Source organism: Lissotriton vulgaris, chromosome 2_1 (assembly GCF_964263255.1).
Source record: "Lissotriton vulgaris chromosome 2_1, aLisVul1.2, whole genome shotgun sequence".
NCBI lineage: Eukaryota > Metazoa > Chordata > Amphibia > Caudata > Salamandridae > Lissotriton > Lissotriton vulgaris.
The window spans coordinates 14,103,288-14,119,636 of record NC_141687.1 but is presented as its reverse complement, the minus strand read 5'-3'; the positions used below and the strand labels follow the sequence as shown (position 1 = coordinate 14,119,636).

Here is a 16,349-nt window from a genome sequence, read left to right as displayed (position 1 = left end):
CAGTTTCAGAAGATGAAAGTTGCCGCTTTAACATGGAAGCATGCCTCAGATGGTGAGAACCCTGCTCCTTGATTGGAGATGGGCAGTGACACTCCTTGACAAGGCGGCGGAAGTTACCATAGTGCAGGAGGCACTCCATCTTTGTCTGGAGGCAAGAGCTAATGATACTTTCATTACAGTGGAAACAGCAGATACACAGGTTGCACGCCCTGATAGCTGTCTTTTGGGACAACCTTACCTTCTCCTATGACATTTTGTTTGCAGAGGCAGATTGGCCACCTCCATTCATTTTGGCTTCTTCCCAAAGGGGCTAAACAAGCTTACGTGTTGGAATGGGCATTAGCCTTAGCGCCAGCTGTATATCGTACTACGCAAACGAATGATAGACAGAATGCCGAATGAATCATACATTCACCCCCAGTCAAGAGATCTAGGTTAAATCCATTGTTCTTTTGCTCACCATGCCACCTCAGTTTAGACCCAGCCATATATAAATAAGTCTTGACCCTGTGCCTCATGGGAACAGTCCAGACCGAACTGTCAAGCCAAGCCCTCCCTGAACCAGAAACAAGCACCCTGGGACCGGTTTCAGGGTATGTCACCCTTCATCAGCCAGGCTAGCTTGAATCCAGTGGCACAGTGAGCAAGGAACGCACATCTGGGCATACCCATCCCACAAAGGGCGAAAAGAGCTACCCAAACAATATGTATATCATAATCAGGGGGGCTTGGATAGAGATTCAGCGGCACATGAAATTTCTTTACTATCTATGCCACAGCCACACACACAGTATCTAATCAAGCGTGAAGCGAAAGCATCCGTAAGTAAATGTTTGACCCAGTTGTAATATCAGGATGTCATTGAACCCTGTGTTTCATCCATGAGTAATCCTCTTTTTCCGATATTGAAACCGGACGGTTCTTATTGTATCATTGTGGATTACAGACATTTAAAACAGTTACATTTGTACATTTGCGGTACAAAAAACACAAAGCTCTGCGTTAGTAAATAATATTGTTCGCAAAAAGTACAAAACAACACTGGATATTTCCAATAGATTTTATAGTCACAATGTGGTTCCTGGTAGCTGTGACTTGACTGCATTTACCGCGGTCGACAATCAGAAGTGATTTACGTGTTTGCCTATGGGCTATAAGAACAATCCTGGGGCTTGTGCTGCAAGTGTTGTGTCTCTTGTGCATGTCAAAGACCCTGATGCTTTCTCATACGTCGATGACATCTATTTGACAGATGACGAGTTAATACCACATCTTGTACCTGTGGATCGCATCATACTCTCTTTTTCCGACTTGAGGTACGAATTTAATTTTGCTAAGTCACACACCGCCTATTTGGCGGTATTTTTCTTGGGCTACAAGCTCAATAACAAGGGTAGGGATTTGGTTCCCCAGTTTCTGGAGAAATGTGCACAATTGCAAACTCTGTCCACGTTGAAAAACTGCAATCCTTTCTGGGATTTTTATACTTTGGGAGGACATACATTTCTGATTATGCCCAGTGTATCAAACCGCTTTACGTGTTAATACAACCCTTTTTTTCGTCTTCCAGCTGGCTTCCGGAACATACTACTATTTTTTGAGAGTTAATACACCAAATATTTAATGCGTCTTACACTGAAGGCCTTGCTCATTTTTTTAAACTTGTGGGATCTGACCTCGTTTCCTCTTTACAGATGATTTTTGGAGTAACACCGGCCTTTATTCATTCTATTTTTTCCAGAGCCTTCTGAGGGTTTCTATTGATCCTCTTACTGGCATGCTGGTACTTCTGCTCCTCTTTTACAATGGCTGCCCATCTTGTGGTACTGCACAGACCCGGACAATTGCAACTGTACAGTGACCAAATGCAATAACCGACGGTGCCCTTTCTGTTGTGCCTTGGATATCTGCCTCTCCAATACATCATGCACTGACCTGGATTATGATCCATTACTGGCCCATGACCAGGCCTGTTCTGGGGATGGCCATTTGATGCGTGCGGCTGCACTTGGTGTGGTCGCAGGCTGGAATACCTGTGAGGTTGCACAACGTCTCTTGCAACATAGTTTCATCGAATATCACACAAGATGCCCGGATATGCTACTGGAGGCATTGGATTATGAGGAGCACATGTGTTCATTCAACTGCTCAACTGGATGGCATCCCTCTTTGATATGAACGACAGGGATGACGTTTTGGAACAGTTTGCTTTCCATGGTTCACATAATTGCTGAATTTTATAAACTCGCCTTAAAACATTTTAAACTAGAATTTTTGCTTTTCTACGATTTGGCCTTTATTACAAGCTTTTTGATTCTGCTTACTGTTGCATTCTGTTTTTCTATATGCTACGCTACAGTCACATGGCCGATAGGGACATTGTCGATAACACTAAGTTATCATAAGCCCAGCAGCCATGATGCAGCTTTTGCACATGTTACTACAGGGTTTTATTTTTGCAAGACTCTGTTTATGCCTTCCACATGAGAACTATCTGCTTTGTGCGTTCTTTGCCTGTTCCTGGAGTTTAGTCTGAACACTGTGAGCAAGGTCGTTCAACAATGCGCCTTGTTATTCTGTTCTGGTCAGTCCCTAGCACATGGACAAAACACACTAATGCAGCTGCTGCTGGAAACTCATACTTTAATATTATGGAGATTCATGTTTAGGTAACACACACATGGAGAGAGAGCTTTCCAGAGAGAAGAGCAATGCAGTTTTTATGATGTAGGTAGACCATCTAGGCACTAAGATATGGGGTCTGCTGACTATGCCCAGAGATCTTCTATTATATACCAATGGGAGGGTGGTTAGGCTTTATAGTCCTTTCTCCACTGTCTTTATATGAGGACATCTTTCTTTATGATATATGGCCTAGCTGCAATGCTAACTGTGTTAGTTTTATGCTTTTTTCTGATGGTTGTTGCTCGTATACTGCATTTTAGAGCAGAATAGTTAAAATAAACATTTTAACCTATATTTGTGTAACCGTCGGGTCTTATTGTGGACAGGTTTGAGTGTGTGAGCGAAAAGGTGTGTCTTGTTACCACGATTCCTGAGAGATCCGGGAGTGTGTAGGAGAGCGAGTAAGACACTATAGCTAGTCGGTCCTGGGCTTGTGGGCACTAAGGCGATAGGAAGGTGTAACCCCTATACACCGAGGTCCCATAACCCTGCGCATAGTTCTGTGTATGTGCACAATCCCTGCAACAGAGGTTTTCAACACATCACTTCTGAAGTTTGTACTCACTCGATGAAGGGGCAATATGTGCTCTTTTCTCCAAACGCTGAATGTCCATGGAGCACACATTTTTCTTTTGTTTTGGTCTTAATGAAAAGATAGAGGTAGCAATGAGAGGACCTAATGTGAAAGAAAACGATCATTAATACAAATATTGACCAATTACAATATTTATTATTCCCAAGCATAAAATGTGAAATTTGACAACAGAATGTTGAAGTCATAGGGGTTGATTCCAAGTGGGCCAAAGGGGTGGATTTCACCCAGTAGATTTAGGTGGGCTTGACATGAAATTTGCCACAGAAAGTTGTGTATAAGTAGCACAACTCTTAAAATCTCAGAACTCCGAACCCTGTGCAAGCAAGGTTCTGCGCAGAGATCAGCTTTTACTGGCCCACTTTAAATCAGAGTGTGTCTAACTGTCCACTGGCAATATGATGTGCCGGGTGTGGAAAGGAAAGGACGAGCAATCTGATCTCCTGTCGTTACATTGGCTACATTAAACTAATACCTTACCTGTTCCATTCATCTTCACAATACTTTTATAACTTTACATCAGTGTCTTGTAGGTGGATTAACCTAAATTAAGGAGGCTTCTGAAACCTGGACCTGCGTGGACGTGGACTACATAAACCACATGTTTCCACCAAACCACCCTACCCTCACTCTGAAGGGTGGAACAATAAACAGGAGTTGGTGGGCAACAACTGTAAATATTACACAACCCTTGCTGATGGGCTAGTGGTAGTACTGGGTTTGTTAAACTAAGAGAGAGTTGCAGAGTTAGTTGTCAATACAACATCTTGTCATCCTGTCCTACAAACATTAAGTTACTCCCATTACCTTTAGGGCACAGGAAGGTCTGTTTGGGTTCCAGTTTCAGTTTCATCAACTTTTATTCGATTATCAGTTTGAATAATCATAAAAAGTACATGTTTAAAAGTTTTAAGCACATAAATGAGAAAACGGTGAAGTCACAAAGAAATTAAATCACAGTAGAAAAGGCATTTAAAATAGTGGAATAGTTTTTACAATTTTAAACAGTACTGATTTAACTAGAGATATTGCGACGTATTGTTATGACTGCTTTAAGAAAAGTCACTATGAGTTTGGCTTCATGTGGCGATTTTAAAGATTGCAAATAAGAGAATGCTGGGTAGGATTGTCTAAGTCCACTGGATCGGAGAATAGGGATGATCCATGTTTTCCTTGGTAGTTTGTAATATTTGCAGAAAAGGATGACATGGATCGTGGATTGTGGGGAGATTCCGTCACAGGGGCACCTCATCAAGTTACGGGACCAATTTTGCATTTCCGGAAATGAAACCAAACGGAAGAAGATGTTAAAGCGTAGTCTTGTAAGTAAAAACTTTTCGTGATTGGATAAAAAGTACGTCAGGTAGGGCTGAATAACTTTTCCAGACTGTAGTGCACAGATTTTTTCATTTTGTGGTTTAGTAATCTCTGCCTGGTTTCGAAGGTCCCTCAGATGGCCCAAACACATTAGCTTTAGTTGTTTCCTGGAAATATCTTCCACTGAGGGAGGTTCATCAAAGTAGTGTTCACAGTCCAGGTCTTTAAAGAAATTACATATGTAGTTTAGCCACGGGATTTTTCGCCAGTTTGTCAGGCCTAAACAATCAGTGATGAGGGAGCGAGTTAGATGGCTTTCGGGATTGCACCATATTCGATGCCACAATAAGATGTGCTGGCATCGAATGGTGTCGATGATATATTCCATGCCAAGCTCCCGGTGTGAGGCTAATATCGGGGAACTTTGAGGGAGGGCTAGGATGTATTTTATAAAAGCATTTTCAGTGACCTGTAGCTGGTCAATACGTCCATGGCCCCAGATTCCAGCTCCATAGGTGGCCACGCTATGGCATTTTGCATAGTATATGGTCAGGAGTTCAGGTGGAGCTGGTTTCCCCAATTTCCTCGAGAAAGAGGTTAGTGCTGAGGTTGCACGGCAGAAATGTAGATTTCTGGCTTCGATTGCCTTTTGCCAGTTCATTGCGTCATCCACTAGGATACCCAGGTATGGATAAACCGGGGTTTTTTTCCAGTTTATTGTTATTGACCGTTATGGGTTTGGAAATTTTAGTCCTGGGGCCGATATTCATTGTAAAGGTTTTCTTGATGTTGATTTTGAGACCGAGTGAATCCATGAATGTTGTGTATTTGTTAAGTTGTAGCTGGAGTTGATTTAAGGTCCGTGCTAGGATTACTGAATCGTCAGCATACAGGAGGGTGGGTATCGGGCGATGATTTATCTGGGGCAGATCCTGGCTCCCTTCCAGCATAGCCTGTTCAAGCCCATTTGTGTAGAGGTTGAACAGGAAGGGAGCCAGTACACATCCCTGCCTTACTCCCTTCGTTATTTGAAATGGTCGTGACAGTTCGCCGCTGGTACCAAATCGTACTCGGCCTTCAGCATTTGTGTAAAGTTCTCTTAGGAAAGTTAATATCGGGGGATCCACACCAAGGTCGGTTAGTATTTGCCAAAGTTTCGCATGCTGGACGCAGTCAAATGCCGCACTTAGGTCGACATAGACGAGGAAGATGTTACCTCCTTTGGCGCGAGCATATTTACCAGCCAGAAGAACAAGGTTGAGGGCCTGCTCCACGGTCCCGAGCCCCTTCTGGAAACCGTATTGCAGGTCGGTTATGATGTTATTCTCCCGGGCCCAAGATTGTAGTCGGTCCAGGAGTAATCGACCTGCAATCTTGCCCATGGAGTCCAGAAGGGAGATTGGTCTATAGCAGACGGGATCGTTGCGGTCACCTTTTTTGAAAATGGGTAGTAGGATTGAAGTTGACCATGAGTGAAAAAGACCGGTTGAAACTACTGCTGACATGACCCGTGTGATTATTTTTGACCAAAAGTCTACGTCGTGAAGGAACAAGTCCATTGGAACCCCGTCGGGGCCAGGGGCCTTACCAGTTTTTGAAGCCCTGATTGCTTTTATGATTTCGTTAAGGGAAAAATGTATCTTAATCGGGTAGATGTTGTTTTCCGCCAGCCGGGCTTCTTGTGTTGGATTGTTTGCTACGGAGTCTGATGATGTTCCAAAGATTTTTGCAAAGTGGGAGACCCAGTCGTCCTCAGTTATTGCCACGTCAAGATGATCAGGGTCTGTGCTATTGGCCAAAAAGGGAGATCTTATGGTTTGCCAGAATGCAGTGCTATCTTTCCTTCGGGCACTGTCGTGTAAACGTAGCCAAAGATCTCGTTTGATTTGTTTTTTGCGGTCTTGCCGAGCAGAGTTATAATTTTTCCTCAGGTGAGAGATTTCCTGGGGGTCTCTCGTAGGCTTGCGCAGAGCTTCTTTGAGGGATGTAAGTGCCTTCCGACAAGCGGTGTCAAACCATCTCGTGGTGGGGGACTTGGTCTTGTTTTTTAAGTTGACAAATAGCTCATCCCTTATTGTTTCCTGGATACTTTGGAAGCAGCTGACAATTATTTGCGGTGGCGTCTCCAGAGACATACATTTGGATAGCCATTGGTCTGTTTTTCCGAGGACCCTCTGTGTCATCTCTTCTGGGTCAATCTTTGCCCATTTGATTGTATACCCGTTCAGTTTGTTCATGGACACTGAATGTTGATCAAGGGAACTGAGCTTTGTAGGGTGTGCTCCTGCTCGTTTAATGTTGATTGTCATGCTGAGCGGATAGTGGTCGCTTATTGGGTTTGTCCCAATTTCATAGTTCGTTAATTGCCCTTTGAGTGAGTTTGAGGCTATTATATAGTCTATGGTTGTGGAGTAGCCTCGCCCATGGAAGGTGGGTAAGTAATCCTGCTGCGGGTCAACCAATTCATTAACATAATCCATATCTAGGGAGAATAGGATTTCGTTGAGTTTGTTACCGCATGTCGAATGGGCGAAGTGAGGAGTAGGATTCCCAAGTTCGTTCTGGAGACCACAGTTTCCATTTTTGTGGTTTGGGCATAAAGGGAAGTTGAAGTCGCCACCCCAAATGAAGTGAGTTGAAGATATATTGTTGTCATTTTGAAGTGAGGTTAGGAATGCGGCTATCTCTTCTAGGTTAGACCAGCATTCCAAAGTGCCTGAGTTATTGTAGTAGTTTATGAGTATATGGTTATTGTCTTTGGGTGCTGTTATCTGCATGATTTGGAAAGTAGGTGACTCCTTTAATAGTTTCACTCTGAGAGGGTATTAGCGACGTAGGTCGTGAGCCCCCCCTTTGGTCTGCCCATGTTTCCAGGTACTGCAGGGGTAAAGAAAGTTTTATATCCCGCAAGATGTAATGGGATTGTGCACCAGGTTTCTTGCAGACACAGTATCTGATGTTGCTTTGCTGTGTCAAGCCATAAGGCCAGTGTTATTTTTGAGGTCAAGCCTGCAATGTTCCAATATGCGGTGGAGAAGCTCAGGTTTGTGGTGTCTACCGAGACGTGTGGTGGAGTTGACGGGGTATTTACAGTCTGAGTTTCTGGCAATTGTTGTAGTTTGACCTGTGGGAGTTTGACGGAAGCTTTAGGAGCTACAATTGGCTGATGAAACAAGCCGGAGGTGGTTCCGTCTTCAACTGGAAAGGTTGTGTAAGTAACTTTGTTAGGAGTATTTGGGGAAGTAGTTAGCAATTCCTGGAATGGGTTTTTATAGTTGTCAGGAAGGGACTCTGAAGATGCTAGGTGCTGTGATGAGTTAGCTGGTTGTGGTGTGGTAGTGATGTTTGTATGTCTAGGTTCCGCCCTGAGTGGTCAATCGACCATCTCTACACAGTCAAAACGGTTTTGCGTTGGAAAGCCCTGCCAGCCTTCATAAGTTTGACAGGGTCTTTCTTGCCAGTATTGCCTCGGCCGTTCTCTCGGGCCATTTCTGCCTCCGTGGTCGTATGTATACTCCATCTGGTTCCATGGCTCTTGGTTCCATGGTTCTTTGGGGATCTGGTGCCAGGACCAGGGCGGGGTATTACGATGTTGTCTCGCTGGGGAATAGAAGAAAGAAAGATGCCGGGCATCGATCCCCCCCTTTTTTTCCAGCGAGGGCCAGGCGCAAATGTAGTCCACTGCGGAGGGGTCTCTGCAAGTTACTATAATACAGTCTCCGCGGGTCGATTTTGTTGTTTTGCCTACCCAGACTACCCTGCGGACTGTGGAGATCCCTCCAGAAAGATGGGGTTCTAGAGGTCTGTTAATGCTTAACCATTGCATGACCTTGTTTTTAAGTGACCATGCGGTTTCAGGTGTGTCATCGGTTAGCTCTGGTACGCCTGTGAGTACTATTGTATAGGGAGTGGCTTCCGGAGGCAAGTGGGCTGGACGTCTGGTTACTGGTGTTTTTTTAGTGATATTTTTAGGAGACGGCTGGGAGGCCGCTGGTTTCGGTGGAAGAGATACTGGCTTTTTTGCGGGATGAACTTTGCTAAGATTATTTGTCGCTGGTCCTGGAGTATCTACGGTGGCTGGGTCTGTGCTTTGAGTTTGTTGGTTTGATACAGCAGTGGTTTTGCTCCGCTGTGGTTGAGGCGTTGTAATTGGAAGATTTTGATTCGCAGTGTTTTGTTTGTGACTTTTTGGGGGTAGGGTAGTTGGATTTGAGCGTTTTGATGCTTTGGGTGGTTGCGCTTGGAATTGTGTTTTAGGTGGCTGCGGAGGATTTCGCTGGCCCTTTATTTCTATGCGCGTATTGGTGTCAAGGAGTGTGGCAGAGATTATGGTCAACTGGGCTTCTATGTTTCTAATACTAAGTTGAATGGGTTTCAGGTATTGGAATAAGAGGTCTTTTGTTGTGGTCAGAACTTGCGAGGTGACTTTGCATGTTCTGCAGAGGTTATCGGTAGCCTCATTAGAAATTGTCAAGTGAGTGGGGTTAGTTACAGAGGGGAGTAGTGTGTTTTGTTGCATTGTGAAGTTTGGATGGGTTATAACATGGTCTGAACAGGGAGCTATGGTTGCTGCATTTTCAGCAGTTGTTGTGGTATTTTGTTTTGGGATAGCTCCTTCCCTTTCTCCTTGAAGGTGCAGGTTAACGTTTGTCTGGGCTTCCTCCTGAGTTTGACAAGCCGCCAGGTCGGGGGTTGCTTCCAAATCATCCGAAGTTAGTGAGAGGTCAGACTCGGACTGTGTTACAGAGACATCTACTATAGATGGAACTGTGTTTATGTCGGGAGCTGACAAGGACACGGGAAGGGAACAGTTTTGGGAATTGAGATGAATAGGAGAGGTGGCATTTGCTATGGCGCCTAAAGAAGATCGTTTTGCGTTCGCGTTCATGAGGTCTAGTGACACTCTCTTTTCCATCAGGGCAATACTCTGATTAATTACCTCATGGGTCCGTGAGATGAATAGGTCAATGGGTCCCGTTATTTGAGCTACCTCCTGCGCGTGTTTGGATTTGGTCTTTGAGGTACTCCTGGTTTTCGGTGGCATGATGTGGTCTGCTGGCTAGGGTTTCAGTGATGAAAGGGAGGTGGCCCGGTCCGGTCGCTACCGGGCACTAACGGGCAACAACGGGCCCGGGCTACGACCCGCGCGCGTCCCGCGATGCGCGTTACTGGACTTGTTTAAATCAGTGAAGGGAGAAAAAGGGGGCGTGGCACTGGGAGGGGGCGCGGCTCACGCGGGAAGAGAAAACAGCTGATGGACTTGACGCTGTTCCTCGCAGTCCCGGGGCCTCGCGGTGGCTTTCTCCTCCCTCTGGCGATGCGGTGATTTCAGCAAATGAACTGCTACTCCTGTAGCGAGATGCAGGTAACGAGTCTGGAGCACTGGGTCACAACCTCAAGGCGAGCGGCTCCCGCGCAGCGGGGGCCGCAAGAGGTTTTAAAGGCATTGATGGGGGCGGGCACTGGGAGGGGGCGCGGCTCACGCGGGAAGAGGAAACAGCTGATGGACTTGACGCTGTTCCTTGCAGTCCCGGGGCCGCGCCTCTCACATCCTCTGCGGCCTCGCGGTGGCTTTCTCCTCCCTCTGGCGATGCGGTGATTTCGGCAAATGAACTGCTACTCCTGTAGCGAGATGCAGGTAACGAGTCTGGAGCTCTGGGTCACAACCTCAAGGCGTTCCAAGACAAAACATAGAGTACAAACATATCATCACAGAAAAATGTTGCCCAAAAACATTGTTAGCATAAATATTGTTTTCTTATACTTATAATAGGAATGACAAAAACATTGCGCCAAAAATGTGGAATAAAATATTGTCAAAAACAAGCAAACCTATTGATATTTTTTTAGATAAATTAAAACTGAAAAGCAATATTTTTTATTTTATTTTTATTTTTAAAACCTTTATTGTACAGTGCAATAAAATTACAAGCACGGGCCAACAACCGCACGGGCCGGCCACAACACAAGAATAAGATCCACTATATTCTCAAATGACACAGCTCTTCAGCCGACAACCCTGAGGTCTGGCAGCGAATCAGGATAAACATTGTATTGAACTCACACCACGTTACAGGATAAGACAAAGGTTTCGCTTTATGTTTAACCCCCCCCCCCCCCCCCCAACCTAAAAAGCAAGGAAAAAGAAACAGACATATCTGGTGCCATACATTCACACACTATGATAAAGTGAGCGGGTACAAAAATAGAATAATCACAGATCAATTTAAAGGGAACGACCGAGACGCCTGCGCTAGCAAGCACAAAACAGGATGTACGACAAAGCAATCTATAACCCAACGCAGTCGCCCGCACACAGACCCCGCCCACCCATTGACGCCAGGATAGAAAAAGAAGCATGGTTACCAGATACTGGAATACATATGAAATCAGGATAATACCCCAACGTTATGAAAGGAGGGCGAAAGGAAAGCGTGAGATAAAGAACCCATAAAAACTAAACTAACAAAACTATAGACCCATCCCCCCACCCTGCACCCCTGCATTTGGCTTTCGTTTAACCCCAACTAGCAGCGTGCCTGTCGCCCTGACTAACTACACTACAAAATGTAAAAGAAGAATGGAGGAGGAGAATGTCATACAAACTCCCGGTCACCTTTCCCCCCGCCTGAAACGAACAACCCCTGTCCTAAGACCAGTAGTGACAGAGCCAGACCTGGGAGACGTTGAACACCGCCCAACCTCCCGCAAGTATTACGTTAGCGAATCCCTTGTCCCCTAAAGCCCCGAAATCAGACCCAGACCAACAGTTTCATCCTTGACCCCTCCGGTCTTTCATGAGGACTCTGTCCGGTAACACCATCACCGCCCCAGGAGAGTCAAAGTTCGTAGGAAGTTCAATTAAGATTAATATGAGACCAGTTGAACACATTGAGTCTCTGCAGGCATCCGCCACCAGTAAGATCTCCCTCACCGACATGCAGTCCAGATATCCTTTCCTCCCTAGATGTAAAAGAACCACTAGGGCGGGAAGGGACGGTAGTGACTTTCGGTTTTTGCTAGTCGTAGTCTCAAGGAGTTAAGAACCAGGTAGCTCCACAATAATCCGCTGCGATGGTGAATGCAGCGATACCCCCAGAGAAACAATTCCGCAAGTATTCTGTAAACAGGTCAATGGCGTCAAAACTTTATCGCGCACGGGGTCTCCATCCTCCTTTACTACAGGCATCGTGGGAGAATCAGTTCATTGAGAGTCATGCAATAGAACAGAGCCCAGACTCGGTCGCCCAGTTTCGATGTCACCAGCGATCATTTTATGGACAATGGTCTCCAGATGCAATTGAAGTGCCCGATGGCGGCCATTACGGTCTTCAAGGATGGCTCGCAGACAATGGTCTCCAGATGCAATTGAAGTGCCCGATGGCGGCCATTACGGTCTTCAAGGATGGCTCACAGTTCGTCCTATCCGCCTCCACTCGCTCGGTTCCAAGCATGGGCGGGTTCCTCAGAGAGCCGGGTCTCTCCGGGAGAAGAGGCAAGAGCGGAGCGGACGGCAACGGAGGGTGCATTAACGGTCAGCAGTATGCCACCGCGAGCGAGGTCCCCGGCCCAGCAGACCCGGGAGGCGGCGACTGGGTCGCCGGGGATGGGGACTCGCCCCCACAGCCACAGACAAAGCCTAATACCACTCCTTCAGTATAAAACAGACCAGACGCTCGCCACCAAAAACAGGCCAGGATAACCTCCACTGCAAGAGACCGGACCCTGTCTGAGTCCCACGGCCAATGTTATTCAACTGCAACCCGGCTGGGCAAGTACTCGAGGCCCCGGCTCAGAAGCTGGGTTAGGCCGAGATCTTAAACACGACACAACTCCGTCAATCTGGGCGATAAAATTCTCGGGACCGCACCGTCAGATTCAGCAACAGTTCATCCACACGGGGGTCAGGCATAAAATCAGGATATCTGGCAGGATCATCAAGCAGCAGACGGAGGTCGGCGGAGCCGGGAGCCTATGCGGCCATCTTGGTTGCTACGTAGCTCCTCCACTCGAAAAGCAATATTTTTAAAAAACGTTATCGTAGTTGATTAAATTTCTCAGAGTATGTAGTTGAAATTGTATTGGGCCGCTCGCAGCAGTTTTACCGGGACTTTGGTGATTTCTGCACTCTTCCAACGGGACTGCGAGGACCAGCAGCCCCGACATTGCCTTCAGCTGTGTCCTCTTCCCGCCCTCTACCTGCCACTGCTTATACTGCTCACGGCCCCCTATTCGCGGGTGCTGCTCGCAGCAGTTTTACCGGGACTTTGGTGATTTCTGCACTCTTCCGACGGGACTGCGAGGACCAGCAGCCCCGACATTGCCTTCAGCTGTGTCCTCTTCCCGCCCTCTACCTGCTGGTATTTATTTGTGCACACCTACCGCTCCGCAGGACGCGCGCGGGTTTCCGGGCGAAGCCCGGGCCAAGGGCGGGCCCGTTTAAGCCCGTTGTACCCTGGAGGAGACCGAACTTGGCCACCTCTCTTTGATCTTGTCTCTCCTACACCGAGGCCAAGCCGGCACCCCGTAAGTACCTGTTTGTATTACTACTTGTACCAGGGAAATGCCCGGGCGTGAAAGTAGGAGTAAGGCGTTGACATCGGGTGGTTACGTTGCAGGGACGCTGGACAACTTCATTATTAGAGCAAACTCAGTACTGGATCACAAAATAACTTTGATGGAGCGTCAGCTTTCTCAAGATATTGCCTTCGCAAAAAGATCCGTGCGAATGCTCGTACACCAGAGCATACACTTCGAGTCGCGCCACTGAAGGTCATGCGACTACACCAAGCACTGGGATTATTCAGGACTTGGGAACATTATCTCTAACTGGCGAGACCCAGTTATTACCAGTAGCAAAGACTACCCTATCAACAATTCCTGAAAATAATTTGGTAGTCGATAGTCCAGAAAGGCCTAAAATCCGGCAGTTACGTGGGAGAGGAGAAGGGGAAATACCCAAAAGGAAGCGAGGTGCCTTAGCTTCAGGAAGCCCAAGCTTGCAAAGCACTCTAATAATAATGATTCGGCTGGTCTGGGTCAGGTCCCAGAGGCTCCTAAAGTTCCGGATAACAGCCCAACACCACATTTAATTGTAACGATCCCAGGAGGGGCAAATTCACCATCCATAACAGCCACAACAGAGAATCCACTTATTTTAAAATTGGGCGCTCTCCTAAAGTCATCACTTCAACCACTTGAAACAAGACTCTCACAGATAGAGCTAAGGTTGTCAAAAATTAAAAAAAGCAACGTCGGCGACCGTTGAATGTTTAAAGACTAATAAGGTGACTTTAAGCTATCTGCAAGCCAAAAACGGTCAGGGGGGATTATTGTCACAAAATTCTGTATTACCATCCAACTCATCCACTGTACCTGTGACGGAGAAGTGTGGCTCACCGGTTAGAGGAGGCAGACCCAGAAGCAGAGGTCAGCCCGAGACCAGGGTTCAATTCCTGACGCGGCAGGGTTTGGAGCCCAAATGTCCACGGACCTGATAATTCCCGCTTCGGTGCCTACTTGAATCAGGGGTTCACGCTCTGCAACTCTGGGCAATAGCTTGCTCAATCTCCACTACGGCCCCTGCGGCGGGATGCCTGGCTTTCACCTTGGGGGTGCCCAGCTGGGCTATCCCACAGGGAAAAACCAGGACGGGTTCCCAAAGCAAGCGCCGAGATACCCTTTGTGGTGATACGTGCGCTATATATCAGAAACTACATTACATTATTTTTTACATTATCCCAACTCGGGAACTACCCGCTGATCCTCCTGATAAAGTCTTGACAAAGGTTAATAAGGAGAAGTCTAACGAGGCATACCAACACCAACAGGAAAGTGGCCTGATTAAAAAAATCTGAATTGATTTGCCCCCAGAATCAAGCCCGTATGTAGTGGTCCTAGCCGGGGTGCCTGAACTAAGCGATGCTAGCAGGGAATTTCACATGTCCCTAAAAAACAAAGTTACAGATTGGCTCAACAAAAATAGACCGCTCCCGGGACATATCAGCAGTGAAATTTTGATGGTTCGCAGGGTGTCCTGGGTGGGTCATAGGCCAAAGAATATTAGGGGTGATTGTGTCTTGGTAAACTTTAGGGACCCATGGACTGTAGCACATATATGTGAGTGGATGCAATACAATCCCGGGACAGCTATACAATCTCTCCCATTGTCATATTTTTATCCTCCTGGCCCCCGTGTCAAAAACCTGACAAGGATTGGAAGTTAGTGGAGCCCCGAGTAGTGGGTAGGGCAAATAAGGATAGGTATGGACAACCCTTTGCACCCACTGATATCCGCACCCAAAACAAGATATAGCTGCCTGGACATTGTAGATTGACTGCAACACAAACAGGGGGGTTCAACAGGGCTTCGGCTATCGAGAGGGAGTTCTATATTTAATAAAGGAGATAACACTGTAGGTAGCAGTCCAGCAACCACAATGTTCCCAGCCATTCAAGTTAGCTTACAATTGCTTATCATAGGCACTAACGAACCTGTATCAAGTACAACTGAGGCAGATAATACATTGGGTCCTTTGCTAGCTGGAACAAGATTGTGTGAAGGGGGTCCTAGGGGATCGGTTGGTAGTACTGATTTGGGCTGCAAGCCAGAGATACTAACGATATTGTCATGGAATGTGGCAGGTCTACCCAATAAAATGGCATGTCCTGAGTGGGGATCTTTTGGAGACAAAAATGACGTGTGCCTTTTCCAAGGGACCTGGGCCCGAGTAGAACAACTACGCGGGGGTTACGCCTCATTCCACGTCCCGGCCCTATGGGGGGGGGAAAAGGTCGACCTTCAGGAGGTCCTACTATTTGGGTTGGTTCCCATTTGGGATGTACGGTCAAGACATTGACCACTCATTCTGAAGATGTCCAATGTGTAGTTCTTGTATGGCTGAATGCTTTCAAGCTTGCCCTCATTAATGTATATTCTCGACCTGTTAGCATAGCCAGTGAATCAAGGACTATTGAGGCGTTATCACACTTTTTGCATACCATCCCCAGTGACACTCATCTTCTGGTAGGGGGTGATCTGAACTGCCACTTCGAGCCTTTAGCGGGTATGAAGGATGGCGTCTTATTGGCAGAGGATGACTACTGGGCGATACCACCGACCCAGGCTCCATCTCCAAGGGTATGGTTTTCTCTAGCCATACAGATAACGGCTCTAACATTAAACCATTCTTTAAGGGCTTGTAATGGCTGCACACTTTCGGATACCCCAGTCAAGTGTACATTTAATAAACCGGGACACGAGTCACGTCTTGACTACATCTTGGCTGAGACACGGTTATGGCCAAAGGTCATAGACTTATATGTCATCACAAGAGCTGAGAGTGACCATAACGCTTTAATTTTCGAGTTGGGTTCCCCCGGGACTAGTAAGAACAGCACGCTAAGCTCTGGGGACCCTGATGGTAGGATCACATTATCTAACGAGAGACGGAGAGTCAGGTGGCATAAAATAATGGAACATCCGGAAGAACTTTGGAACTTATATACCCGGATAGTCCCCTTGTTTGTGGAGGTTGATGTGTTAAACACTCAACCATTGCCCCCCGATTATTATACAAAGATGCAGGCTCTCCACACGGATCTAGTATCCAATCTGGCAGAGGTATTTAATCCTCGGTGGCTAAAAAGAATAAAAGGGCTCAAAAAAACACGTGGTGTTGTAACGTATCTAGGGCTCTAGTGTAATTTTCCCGATTCATATCCTTATATAGATATAACTTATCATATCCTTATA

The 16,349-nt window shown here is 46.5% G+C and overlaps 1 protein-coding gene across 3 annotated transcripts in view; it reads right to left on the bottom strand.

The window, feature by feature from the left end:
• Nucleotides 1-16,349, bottom strand: part of LOC147729457 (uncharacterized) — a 128,229-nt gene that overhangs the window by 53,648 nt on the left and 58,232 nt on the right. For all 3 annotated transcript variants that reach the window (XM_086954327.1, XM_086954326.1, XM_086954325.1), the window contains one exon: nucleotides 3,251-3,361. In XM_086954327.1, the coding sequence (XP_086810453.1) occupies nucleotides 3,251-3,361 (111 nt within the window). The remainder of the gene's footprint in view (nucleotides 1-3,250; nucleotides 3,362-16,349) is intronic.